The sequence below is a fragment of the Clupea harengus genome, chromosome 7 (genome assembly GCF_900700415.2).
Source record: "Clupea harengus chromosome 7, Ch_v2.0.2, whole genome shotgun sequence".
Lineage (NCBI taxonomy): Eukaryota > Metazoa > Chordata > Actinopteri > Clupeiformes > Clupeidae > Clupea > Clupea harengus.
Window position 1 is genome coordinate 11167090 of NC_045158.1, and position 14680 is coordinate 11181769.

Sequence of the window (14680 nt, forward strand, 5' to 3'; positions counted from 1 at the left end):
TGAACATTCTGTATGTGTGTCTCTATGTGTGCTTGTGTTTGTGGAGGAGTGTGTGTGTGTGTGTGTGTGTGTGTGTGTGTGTGTGTGTGTGTGTGTGTGTGTGGGTGTGTGTGTGGTGTGCGTGTGTGTGTGTGCGTGTGTGTGTGTGTGTGTGTGTGTGTGTGTGTGTGTGTGTGTGTGTGTGTGTGTGTGTGTGTGTGGACGGGAGGATGGGCAGCCTCTGTGACTGTGGGCCCCTGGGGGGAACCAGTCCACGGCGTCTGATGGGGCGCTGGAGCCTGAGTGTGACACCTAGGCTGTCTGTCACGGACGCAAACACACCCGGTGACATGTGACAGCCCCGGAGTCCCTGCCACCGCACTCACAGTCCGCTCCTGCGGTGACACCAGCAGCAATGGCACTGAAGGAGGGAAAGAAAGAAAGAATGAGAGGAGGGGGGAGGAGGGGAGGGGGGGAGAAAAACTCTATTACCCCCAACACTCTGTGATCCCCTCGCTCTGAGTGGATCTGGCAATTGTAAAAGGCAGGGCGTACACAACATTGTGAATCGATGTGATCCATCAGCGGAGACAAATTGGTGATTGCGAGAGAAAGAGACAATACGGGCATCCTCATTGTGGGAAGAGTGAGAGAGGGAGAGAGAGGGAGAGAGAGACAGAGAGAGAGAGAGAGAGGAAGTGGAAGATAGAGAGAGAGAGAGGAAGTGGGAGATAGAAAGAGGGAGGGAGAGAGAGAGAAAGAGAAGGCCGGCGATAGAAAATCCACTGCAGGCGGCTTCTCCTTGCCTATCACAGCTAAACTGAACTGATATCCAATTACATCCCCCTGCGCTGACAGACTGACTGAGGACTAGCGGGTCACTGCTGGGCCTCTGAGGACAGGGGCAGGATGTCAGAATCGGCCAGGCGCAAGGTGGAGAGAGAGAGAGAGAGAGAGGGAGAGAGAGGGAGAGAGAGAGAGAGGGGGAGAGAGAGAGGGAGGCCTGAGACCTTGAAGGAGATGTCAGAGATGGAGGTCTGGGGGAGTGGGTCTGCGTTCCCCTTCCCTCACCAGGCTGCCTGTCTGAGTTGTGGTCAGTCTGCACGCCTGCCTTCCCCTTTCTGCCTGAAAGCATGACATTGCCGAGGGGGGAAAAACAGCACTTTATCATTCCGTGCCATTCACACCCTCTCCCCCCTGTCAAACATGCCATATGTCCCCGTCACAGGGCATCCTGTCGGCTTATCGAATCTGACAGGGGCATTCACACACTGATCCCAATCAGACACTATCTCCCTTGAAAAAGAGGAAGGGAGTGAGGAAGAGAGGGAGAGAGAAGGAGAGAAAGAAAAATGAGAGAAGAGGGAAAAAAGTGCTGTGACCGCAGAGCTGTGATGAGCTGTCAGAGAGGGGACCTGTGTGGGAGGCCAGTCGGGGCCAGACAGGGGTGAGGTCGCAACGCAGCTGCCCGCATTCCAACCACGAAAGAGGCTTCAGCATAAAACCCCAGCACAGGTCTTACCCTTTCTCTGTCTCCCTCTCTCTCTCTCTCTCTCTCCACCTCTCTTTTTCCCTCTCCCTCTCTCCCCCTCTTTCTCCCTCTCTCTCTCTCTTTCCATCTCTCCTCTCTCCCTTCCTCTTTTTCCTCTCTCTCTCTCTTTCCGCTTACCTGTTAAATCTTAGATTGACTTTGAAATGTATCCTCACACTTTTCTGAAGGACTTGGTGTTTTTTTTTTTTTTAAAGGCGTCAGATCTCCAGAGATACTCCGCTTCCCTTGCTTCATCTCCCACTTTTGTTATCCCTTGGGCAGCCCATCGTGTAGATGACTGAGAGACCTTACAGCGTAAGGCACCTCTTTTTCTTCTTCTTCTTCTTCTTCTTTAAAACTCCATTTGCCACTTAAGGGTATACAAACACTCCCTGATGCTTTTACCATCCATGCTGATTCTCTGATGCTACAAAGACCAAGACGACACACTGAGTGTAGTAGACCTGATCATCTGTACCCCTATCTCACCTTCTTTGACTTCTTTTGGGGTCGAACCTAGGCCAGGGCATCCCTCTTGGTGTTGTACACCCCTCAGCCTATATCCCTCCCAGGGTTGTACTAATGTGGAACCCTCAAAAGTGTAGGTAGGGGATCGAGTGCTGGACATGGACCCTGGAACACACCAGGTACGGAACGCCGTTTGGGTGAAATTTCAGGCAGTGTAGATTTTTGAGAATATAGGTTGAGATTTTTGAGGTTCCATAATTTCCAGCTATGCCCCATCCTCTACCTTCAGGGATCAGCTATGACTGCGGTTGGTTTAATCAACTCCAGGAGGCATATAGAGCTCCCCAGTTGACCAGCGTCTGCATTTATAGCTCTATTCTGAGTAACTGCTAAAATAGGCTTCCTGTGTGCAATTACTGGACATCCCTGGCCTCATCCTTTCCCTCTTCATGCTACTAATAATACAACTGGACACCCCTGATCTCATGTTCCCTTATTTATCATCCTCACCCCGCCTGGCTAGGGCAGGAGACTGCCCTGTGCCTGACACCCTTAGTGACTGGCCGCGGCTGAGCCCCACTGCAGTCCTCTGTCAGCCTCCTTCTCTTCAGCGTTTCTGATGTGGCATATCTGCGCTATGATTCACTACATTTCTTCTCCTAGTCTTTGACATGCTTTACAGGCATCTGCTACAGGGCTTATGGGTTGGGTTCAGCTCAAGGCTTTTTTCCATTCGGCAGAGATTTTTAACTCCTCCACCATTGCCAATGTTCCACTCTCTGAAAAGATTTTTAAAATTATGAATAAGATTAAATATTAATTTTTAATTTTGATTGAACTTGGGGTGCCAAACTCAAAACTACATTAAAACGGTAGAGCCCATTTTGCATTTCTCATAAACCTGTGGACACCATATTTTTATAATGTTAACTGCCCTGTGAGATTTCGCAGATCTAGCTCATATGTGTCAGTCACACACATGCTAATGAAATGCGCCACTGTGGCGACAGCCCAATGGTTTCATATCATGACAAAATTTGTAAATATCAACAGCATGTCTGACCGAAGGTGAAATTCGCAGCAATCAATTTCAGAAGTCGCCAGTGGGGGAGAAATGAGGCCAGCTCAGTTTGTGAGCTTTCACGCTGATTTTGCGTGACAACTATTTTTCTTGGTGTGAACCAGACGACATGTGTCCTTTTTTCCTGACTTAATTATTTATTTATATGTGGCACATAATGGCACAGTAATTTGTCAAGTGGAATGTTTATTTAATGTATGAGACATGCATTTAGACCAGTAATGAATAGCCTAGACGTTTTTAAAAAGTGAGGTATCTGGGACAGACTTAAATTATGACCTGTACCTGGGCTCCTAGTAGCTGACTGATTACTTGCATATTGCACCTTCACTGTTTCAAGAGCAATCTACATAGTGTCCACTGGACTCCCAGTTTCAGATATCCATGGACATTACCTTATGACATCGAGAGCCTTTTTTTCAGTTAGGAGACGGCAGTTAACTGAGAGAGCAGGCTGCCACAGTGTAATCGTCAACAGCCCAACCGCCACCACCACTTATCACTGATTGCAGCAGCTGACCAGTCTTTAGAAAACAGCCCACAGACTAGATAGCGCACAGGCGGCTAGAAGCCATTGAAACAATAGCCAAGCAGATGCTCCAGGGGCCTCACAAGTGCCCAGAATAGTAAACAGACAATCCCAAGCTGTCCCCCCTGTCAATGACATGCATGGAGGAGGTATACATCAAGAAAAGGAAGCTCGAGGGGGGAGATGGAAAAGAATATTTCAGAAGAAAAACAATACTAAATACATAGAAAATCAGTCTTAAGAAATACAGACAGATGTCTCACCTCAAGAAAGAACACAGGGGCCTTTTCTCTGGAACAAGTTTTGTGTGTGTGTGTGTGTGTGTGTGTGTGTGTGTGTGTATGTGTGTATGTGTGAGTGTGTGTGTATATATATATATATATATATATATATATATATACAGTAGTTATATATAACATTAAAAGACTCTGTGAAATGATTGCTAATCTATGCAGAAATGCAATCAGCAGCTCATTCATAATGCATGAGAGAGCGAGAGGAGAGATACCAATTTTAAAACGCTTTCAGATTATTAGATGTTATCGGCGATGCACGGGGATGAAATATGAACATTTCTACCTGGATCACAGTAATTACAGCCCGGGAGCGGCGCACCGAGCGGAGGGGAGTGGAGCGGAGCAGGCAGCTGCGGCAGATCCCCTGCAGAGCCTCTCACGGGCTCAAAAAGATAAACATAATCGCAGGACAGGAGGGCTGCTGTTTACCTTGCAGCTGGGCTGTAATGGCTGGCACGAGCAGCAGGCACAGCCAAGCACAGTCCCCAAAGTGCCAGACTTTAAGCACAGCAAAATACAATGCCCTTTTAACATTACAGAAATAACACACCGCAGGGAGTTAAGCCAACAGGCGTCATTATGTTTCTGCAGACATGTCCGAAATGTGGTGAAAAACACTATTTATGTATATAGTATAGTGTATGTGTCTCAATGTTTTTTATGTTTTTTGTGAAGAAGTGACTTTTATTAAATACAATGATACTGATATAGTGAAAAAAAGGTGCCATATAAATCTGCCAAACTAACAATTATTATACTGTTTTGGCCATTGATTATGACCATGTGTTTTCTCATTAACAATTTCGAGACACATTTTCCAAGTATAAAAGCTAGAATTTAGAAATTGTATAAGCATGTATAGATTCATGCCAGAATACCAACCTAGCAACCCCATCCCATAATCTGTGGACCAGTGGGCAGGGCTGAATGGATATTTGCCTACATTGCTGGGTCCCTGGGGCAGCTTTTATAGTAGATGTGTTACTGAAGGGGCTGAAAGTCCAGTGGACTGTGCTTCAGTCTGCTGCTGAAAGGCTATGCCTCAACTCTGATTGATTTGCCTTTGCATGCCTGGCAGGACCGATACATAATTTGCATTCATATTTGCATTGCGCTCAGGGGGACACTTGCTGTGCATATCCAGCAGGGAATGACATCAAGTTCATCATTTACATGTTGATCAAAGGTACATTATAGAGTTTTTAACTGCTAAATCACTTGTAAAATGGCTGTTTAGATGCCCCATTTATCTTCAGGGTTAAAGATGGAAGGCTATTACAACAAATGAAACCTACAAGGGCACAGAATATGGAGCTGGAATTCTTTGTCCAGCATTGGTATAGTGAGTAAATGCTTTCAGTCTGAGAGGGATGGTCTGCTCAAATTCCAGAGGACACAGCAGTTTCTTTTTATTGGCAGACTTTAACTGCAATCTTGGGAGATGGTTATTTCAGATTTAGGCGAAAAGGTGAAAATCGTTAAAAGATCGAGAGGGAGGAAATATAGGATGTTACAGAATACAAATAATTTCACTCTTCAGCACTAACAATTAGCAGAGGGTATGAAACAAAGACAGTGCTTATGAATAGCTAATACTATCTGAGGGTAACTACAGTGGATACACACTGGTACTGTGAACAAATCCATATCACTTAGGGCTTCACAGATTGACCACGTATTTCCAGAAAAGGGGAGTATTTTAGAAGGAAGTCCTTAGGCGTTCATTTGGGCCCGTCTGGTCTTTCCCATGGTTTTCCTTTGCTTTTAAATGTCAACATGTGTTAAAATTTCTGCTTGCAGAGCTGCATTCTGGTGCCTTATGAAAGCTTGCAAAATGTTGCAGATTTCCAATTACCGTTGTTTCACCATAAGGGGTTTGCCCTCAACATGAAGCGATCAGGGGAAAGGAGAGGCTGTACAAAAATCAATGAGATTCTTAGAATAGACCCACTAAGGCACAGGCATTTATTGACAATTAGACCTAATTTTTGTATAGCTGATTTTAAAAGATTTACCTCTTGTGAGCAAATCAGCTAAAGCTTTGACTTTTAATTGTAGAACAAATCCATGATAGTGTATTCTGTCAGAAAAAAAACAGTCTCAAAGTATAAATTAAAGCTTCTGAGCATGAGTATGGTTTGTATTTGCTTGATTTCCCACTAAATATTGGCCTGTGACAGAACAGCTCTGTTGTGATATCCAAAATAATGGCGCCGATACCTACAGGGGCAAAGTAATTTCGTTCACCACCTTCATATTGCATCTAGTATTAATTTTCATTTCTACATTTACATAACATTGACATTTCTTCATTTGGCAGACACTTTTATCCAAAGAGACTGACATGTGAGGAACAACAATCAAGCTTCAGTAGGTTAGGAAACCTTGGAGTAAGCACTTAGTACTAATTCAAATCAAAATGACAAGTGCCAGGAGATCAGGTAAAGATGGGCAGTAAGTGTGAGTTAGTCATTTTAGGGTGTTAGAGGTGTTAGGAAAACAGGTGATCTCGGAAGAGATTCTTCAAGAGAGACAGAGAGACAGCCCTGCTCTGATAGCATTTGGTAGCTTGTTCCACCGTTGGGGAACCACAAACGAGAAGTCTTGAGATTGCCTTGTGTGTAAGGAGGGCAATGCCAGGCGATGTTCCTTGGAGGAACACAGTGGCCGAGGAGGAGCATAAGCCTGTAATAGGGTAATAAGTAGACAGGTGCAGACCCAGCAGTCATTCTGTAGGCAAACATTAGTGACTTGAATTTTCTGATATTCAGTTTTTCTTATTATTAAGCAATACCTTTCTTTTTTGCCCAAGTTCTCTGAATGCACCTGCCTTGATTGACATAAAGGTTCACCAATCCCAGTATGAGTGACAGATCAATGTCCATTCTGCTACCTACCATTCCATCAGATGTTGAGGTAATTACATTTCAGGCATTCACTGATAAAACAGAACTTTTACAGATGAAAGCCACATGATTACATTGCATAAATGTCAGGCGGTGCCAAATGGCAAATGCTGAAATTCACTTAAAAACACCCTCTGATATTTAGACACTTTAATTTGACTCCAGTTTTGATTAAAAAAATCCATTAAACTGATTCACCTGGTGGGCATCCCTTAACATGCAAAACAGCAAGTAAATTAGCAGTAGAATGCATTAAAAACCTTGTTCACAGACAACTATGTTCAGATGACCATCCCTCCACACAATATTCCTGAAATTTAAAGTAAATGGCATCAATAAGCTTACAGCACTTGATATATCATGGTGAAGATGTAATTTAAATATTATATGTTTTTTAATCTATGCATCACTTACAAAACATTGGCTGGGATAGTTCAGATAACTCTATGACTATGGTGTATTACTCATGTGTAATGCAGCTTTTGGAAAAGTAACATAGGAGAATAACGCTGAATTTTACATTTATTTTTATTTGTTTTTAGGTTTATGCTAGTGCTGCACAATTGTATTTGTGCACATTTTCACATCAGCGAGTGGTGATTTATGGTAGTAATCCACATGGATGTTAGGATGCCAGTGCAGTCTAATAAAGACAAAATGTAGGCAGAACAGGGAAAGAGCATCAATGGTAATTTACAATCCTTGGATTAAGTCCTGAATCCCAGGCTTAAAACTGATTGGTGATGTTAGACTCTGACTCAGCCACTTCTCTTCCAGACAGATACCTCTAGGCTAAGCCATGCGTTATTTCTGGCAACCTTGACCACTGATAATAATCCCCTATCTGTTCTACCTGAAAATATGAGCCATACTGCAAATAATTCACAATGACCTCAAAGACCTGAGTAAAAGCACTCATTACTATGTGGGGTCACATGATCTTTCTTTGCTCAGTACTCAAGTCAACCATAGATAATCATCATACCTACCTTCCTGCGCACACACACAGACACACACACACACACACAGTGCTTCTCTCTTAGACACACACACTCTCTCCCTCTCTCACACACACACACACACACTTGGGCTTTTCAGTTCTCACAAAAAGATAAGTGGTTTGATCAATACATGCATACTGCACAATGGCTACTTCATAGAGATTTTGTGATTACAGTGTATTTTCTCAGCACCTCTAGAAAACTTTTACTCCAGAATACTTTCCCACTCACAAGATCAGATTTCATATTAAAGAACACACAATATATTTCCAGGGACCGAAATCTAGTTCAATTCAAGTTGGTCCTCAGAGGACTCAAATCAGGATTGCTGTGAGATATGTTCCTGCTAGGCTTGTCTAAGGGAATCATCACAATTGGTGCTCTATGCATTTTGACATTAGGACTGAGAAGGCACCACTACATGAGTCACACAACAGCACAAATACATCTGAAGTAAAACATTAAGGATGCTAACTTTGTTTACTTTCAATATTCAAATTAATTACTTTACTTTATTACTATTAAAGGCTAAAATACAATCTGTTAACTTTTTGTTCTTTCTTGACTTGATAATTTTGGATGGGGCTGCATACTGACAAGCCTTTGTTAGAGACAGCAGTAGACAATGTCTTTTAGAAAATATAAATCCAGATTAAAAGGTAAATTTGAGTCATTTTAATTAACACTAATGAGACAGAACAGAAGAATATAACAAGCACTGACCTGTAGGTCCACTGGCTTTGATATAAAGCTTTTATTCTCCGCAGCCTTCAGTGCTGCATACACTAACTAGTTCCCATTTCAGGGGCATAATCTGCAACTAGGCCAGTTGCAATCGACTGATGACTAGCAGTGATATTCACAAACAAACAACATTGTGCATTATTATTGTTTGCTAATGCGTTGTGACAACCTTTGACGGATAAATCATTTATAAAGGCATTCCTTTCCGTGCAGGGAGGAGAGAGAGAAAAAAAGCCCTGTTTCAGCATTGCATACTGTTTTCATTTTATTTCTCCGCTGCTGGCATCCTCCCTCCATCCTTGACCCTCTTTTCCCTGCTCCCTCTGTTATCTGAAATAATGTCAGGGCCTCCTTAGAATCTATTCATCAGAGCAGAAAGAAGCTGCCGCTGACATTGATAAAAAATACCATCTGTGCCTTGCAGGGGGAAAGACAGAGAGGGATAGAAAGTGAAGGAGAGAGAGCGCGCGTGAGAGCACGATGGAGAGCAAGACTGACGCTGAAAGAGAGAGGAGAAATGGATGAAAATGGTCGGCTGGGGCTGTCTCTCCTCTTGTCGCCCATCGTCAAAGCAACGGCAATTGAAAAGCACAGAGGTAATTAAATCTCAGCGGGGATCAGGCCCCACCTTGCTGAGAGATGCAGTGTGGGATGGGGGTGGTTGGTAAGGGCTTGCCCCTGACATGAAGGTACAAGTAGAGGGAAGAAGCCTGGGGGGGCTGCAGGAGACTAATGGGGAGGGGGGCTCTCATGATGTCTGGCCCATCCTTACATTAGACTGTCTGGCTCCCCCTAAACTACAATCCAACTAAAGCCCCCTGACATTTAAAAGCATACAAACAATATCTGACAAAAGAAGGGGGGAATCAATTATTTCAGTAGACCCCCAGGGCTGACCTTTCCCTCAAACGTGCTCAGGCGCTCTTCATTTTGATCAGTTTCATTCTCGCCGGTCATGTATGTGTGCGATATGTTATTCTGAAATGTTCTGTCAAAGCACGAAGCCTGTGTCTGATGAACACTTTTTTTTTTTGCTGTTGTTTTTTTGGTTCTTTTTGTGAGGGTGTGTGTGGTGGGTGCCATGGCAGCACGTGTGACTGTAATCCTACATCCCTTGGAAAAGCCAGATTTACAGATGCTGTCCCCATCCTCTCCAAAACGCCTCATGTCACTCTCATCCTCCCTTGGTAATCCTGTTATTCCATTCGGAGACAGGCTTCAATCTTTTCATTACAGATGATCAAAGATTGGAATGAAATTCCCCCAACGCATTCTGACTCCGTCGCCTTTGAGAGGGAGAAAAAAGAAAATTGATTCGTGCAATCACGGTCACCGTGTAGATTTATCTGGATGTGAGCCGCGGCAACTAACTTCAGAAATTTAGCTGAAGAGAGAGAGAGATAGAGAGGGAGAGAGAAGCGAACGTGAGGCCATCGTGTTTTTACGCTTCATACCACTCGTCCATGGGCAAAGTAATTTAGCGTAGGCAGGTCTGATGTGAGGACCTATTTGTTCAGTGGGAAAGTTATAGGGTAGAGGGCATGCCAGTCCCCTCGATGTTCAGAAGAGGAAGAGGAATGAAAAAAAAAAAAAGTCTGCTCAATATAATTGAAATTTCCTCTCTACAGCTTGGGGCATGGTCTTCAAAAGATCGTCTTTTTTTATCTCCCATTTTCCGCAGAATTCCAAGTGAATTACATGGCTGCTCGGGGATTTGAGGGAAAATCTGCCTCGCTGCTGCTACCGCTGCTGTTCCTGACAAAGTGCAGAGAAGTTAATTTCCTCATTGTGTTTCCGAAATGAACTAAAGCCAGCGCTGGAAGGGGGCCAGGAGTCTCCTGGCAACTGCGGCTTTGAACAGGGACTGTCATTTATGGTATGTGTAATCACCTCAAAGAGACTGTGACAACCACCCAAATAAATATTGAGGAGATTCACACAGAGCTGGAGAGCACAAACGACACGAGTAGTAGTAGACAGTAGCCTAGTAAATAGAAAACCTGAGGTACAAACGAATGTTTTCCACAGAAAGGAAACATTTAAATGTAATAAGGACATCATTTATTGTTTACTTTCATATGAAAACTGAAATGTCATAAATAACTCTTTCTCCAATAGGCTTCATTACTGTCTCTTTGTGTATGGTTTCCAGGATACACATGCAGCATATTATCATATGACTGATTGACAATGTGTAAAAATGAAGTGATTAAATGAAATGATTATGAGTGCCTATCAAGCTCGATTGAGTCCAGAAAATTCATTTTTCTCAGCGAGAGCGAGCACTCTTTACCTGACCGGCTGATGCCATCTACTGGTCACCCAGATGCAAAGCAACTACCAAAAACCATCTGAGAGATCCACTTCCCGTTAACGTTAGGATATAAGAGTTTTAAGGGATACTTTTGCACCTTAAACAGTCCAGTCATGTTATTATTATTTATTACCATGTAACAATATGAAAAGCAAGCCATTTAGAACATGCCTGAATACAAAAATTGTCATTCCACACCAAACACACACACGGGCATGACATATTGGCAGGCATATACATTTGCCTTCCTTCTTTGAGGATCATTTTCATAGTGCAATGTATAACATCTGATGGAGAACTGACACACCACCAGTCTCTGACAGGCTAACACCCAGTTCCTGGAGGGAAACAGGTCCTCAATGGCTTACACCCATAAGACACTTCTGCAGTAGCCTTGCTTTCGTAGGCTCTTTGTGACTGTTGGGGTGGTGTCTGGCCCTCTATCATGTACGTCCAAACGCTGCTGTTAGTAGCTGTTGAAAACATTCATTACTTCCTCTTTAACGCTCTTGGGAGAATGCAGCTGGATTCCAGACACGCCGATGCTCGTTTCCCAGCATTCATAGCCACTGTCTTTCAAGTCCTGAATGGTGTTCTGGACCACAGAACTGTCTGTGTCTGAAAAGGTAAAGGGGAAATCAGATCTTAATTAAAAGTTAATCAAGATCTGAAAAAGACACTCGGCCCCCTGAACATCAAAAGAGGCTTTTGGGTGATAAGCGCTAATACAAAGCTAAAAATAAGCTGTCTCGTTGACAACGAACTGCTGAAAGTATACAATTCTGGAGGTTTTTTTTTTACCAGAAAGAACCTCGAGTCATCTCTCTTGCTCTTTTCTGGAGAAAAAAAACTGCCAGCTCCTGTCTGAGACTGAAAGTATGACACCAAAGTACAGTAGAGACATACTTGTGTTCTAAATAGAAGGTACACTGAAAAGTATGCACTGTACATACAAGCATATGGGAGAATTTCCACATAAAACCCTGCATATCTGTTATCAGTCTTTTTAGAGTGTCCTCGAGTGCCTCCCCCCCAATAGCACACACACCACATGACACCCATGCATTTTCATTTAGTCTGTCCATAGACATCCCAAAGGACTAGCACTATAATGGATTTGTATTTTTAGCAGTACTGACAGTCACATCTATGAAATTAGAATTTCATTACAATTTTCTGTGAAAAAAGACTCCATTACAGGAGTGCTTCAAATCACAGTTTCCTGTTCTTTTGTAAGTGCACATAGACACAGCACAATTGGAAATGTGGGAATCTGTGGAAATGTCTATGAAGTGTGCTGTTTATATGGAAAATAGAGACAGGGTTACAGATCTGATTTTTAAAGATTAAATTAAAGATGCAATATGTAGTTTTTCAATGTCTAAATTTTAAATGTTTACTGTCCTACCACAATGATGTAATTTGATAAAAAAAAATATATTTCCAAACATCTTGATTCTAAGTGTGAAACAATGAACAAGAATACTAGGAAACAGAATGACTTGACGTATGACAATGAATTCACATTGAATTTAATTATTATTGTATGTCAAATTGTTTTCATTTATGCACTATTGCACCTTTAGAGTTCACTGATGTATTGCTGTGTCCTGAACACCTCACTTTGACAATCTGAGCGGCCTCTTAGGGACAGTCCCATGGCTGTCCTTGTGATAGTGCTGGCACTTTGCCTTCCGCTCACTTCACCCTGCTGTAATACTTTTATTTTGCTGACGATTTACTTTTCTTACAGTACCAGGCAACCCTCCCGACTATGCCTCTCCACAGTCTCCCTCTGTGCCAATGCACCTCTTTATCAATCATACACTTTTTGCTCTCTCTTCTCTCCCCCTCTCTTCCAAGGCCTCAACCTCAGCCACAGCCCTGGAAGTAAGGCAAAGCAATGCTTTTGCTTGTCAAAGCAGTGAACCTTGCTGTTTGATCACAGTACTCATACTTCACAGGCATGCGGTGTATAGTGTATAGAGCTTGACACTTAAGATTAACTTCTCTTTTACTCAGCCTAAGTCCTCTCCACTTCCCTTCTAAAGCCATTTCTGCCCAAAGACTGTGGTTTCTCAAACTAGTTTCTCAGCAGTCAGCAGTGTAACAATTAAATATATTTCTTCTCAATTATTTATCTTACACCTACGCTAGAGTAACTACTGCCTTCTATCATTTAGAAGCCATTTAATTTAGGTCTTAAATGGGACTCATCATTAAAATGCCAATTGCAAAAGGATGCAATTTACTCCTCTCCTCTAAAAGGGGGCATTAAGAACAAGTACCTGGCTCGCTACCATTCCCAGACTGGCAGTCATCTGAGCATGTATTCCGGGAAATCTAGCATCCTCATTAATATTCTGTGTGTTACAAGGCTTCAGACAAAAACAAAACAAAAAAGACAATGAGCCATCCAAGTCTGACAGGTCCTGTTGAGATCTGTCAGAAAACGAGCAATAAATATCTTTTGGGCAACTTCCACTCAACACTACACCCATTTTAATCATGCGTGCCAGTCTGGGATATAAACAAACCCTGAAGTGGACCTGATTTAATAAAATGCATCTTCTCATAAAAAAAACAACAACTAAAGAACTAAAACTACTACAGGACTCAAACAAGGGTGTTTTTTCTGTCAGGGCAAGATACAAAGGAAAGACAAAGCTCAGAGCTTCAGATACTCAAAATGCATTTTAACGTTCTGTCAACTTCAGGTGTTATCCAAGATTCCAACAAATGTCATGATAAATTGACTCGTCCTAAAGTGCTCTCCTGCAGAGGAGAGCATATTGATTTGTGTAGCACTAACCACAAGTCAGACAACATGTACAAACCCCGTTTAACAGTATTCAAAGTCTATAACTCCCACTATTGATTTCAGGAACTACCGAATGTATAAACCTGAAGATGGATTCACTCCTGTAAGGCCATCATATGCTGAGCCACAGAGTAAACACACAGCCATGATCTCTCCCTCCACTGCAAGGAGGTGCACCATCCACCCCACCATCACTGGAAGGTATGTTTGTGTACCTGGTCTCAGGAGAGTGATGCCACACCCTCCCCCTCCGGCCCCCGTCAGCTTACTGTGCAGCCCTCGAGTCAGTGTGACTCTACACAGGGCATCTAGCGAGGGGTGGCCCACACCCATCACATTAAGGTGGTGCTGGTTGATGTCTATCAGCTCCTGTGGAGAGATAACAAAGAGGAGTCAAGCTGCTCCAATGCCCAAGGATGGAGATGACATCAATACGGCTGCTTCTTGGCATGTCAGGATTTCTAAACATCATAACAGAGGATGGACTACAGAGTCTACAAAGTTTACAGAGGATGAGGGTCCCCATACAACTCCACATTCAAGAAGCATATTTGAATCTCAGCTGCTCTTCGCTAGGATAGGAGCACCAATGGAGTTGATGCCGGTGTTTTATGGGAATTTTTTGTTTTGTCAATACCTCCAGTGTGGCGTAATGTTCTGCAGTTGGTAAGCCTTTGGCCATCTCCATTAGGGTTTGCTCACATGTGCTGGCCACAGCATCTACTGACTCCAGCACTGGGTTTAGAATGCTTGGGAACTGGAGGCAGAGAGAGGAAGAGAAAGAAAGAAAAAGTGAAAAAGAGGTGGATAATGTGAGATTAATGAATGATTAATGTAAGCTTTGGGGCATTCCAGTTGTCTTTCTTAGCTAAATATTGGACTGTGTCTATCTAATCTAAGAAGTGTTCTCAAAATGATGGTCGGAATTCAGTGCTTAATGATTTTAACCCTTTCTCCGTTGACTTTCCCCAAGGTACACATTAGGTGGATGTGGCCTAAGTTGTATTGGA

General features: G+C 43.0%; 1 protein-coding gene across 1 annotated transcript; it reads right to left on the minus strand.

Annotated features, from left to right (window-relative positions):
* Positions 1–10579: 10579 nt before the first annotated feature.
* LOC105902896 (mevalonate kinase) lies at positions 10580–14661 on the minus strand. The gene is made up of 3 exons (XM_031570497.2): positions 14308–14661; positions 13886–14039; positions 10580–11467 (listed from the first exon to the last, which is right to left on the minus strand). The coding sequence occupies exons 1-3, from the start codon at positions 14356–14358 to the stop codon at positions 11316–11318; spliced, it is 357 nt and encodes a 118-aa protein (XP_031426357.1). The 5' UTR covers positions 14359–14661; the 3' UTR covers positions 10580–11315.
* Between the last annotated feature and the right edge of the window lie 19 nt (positions 14662–14680).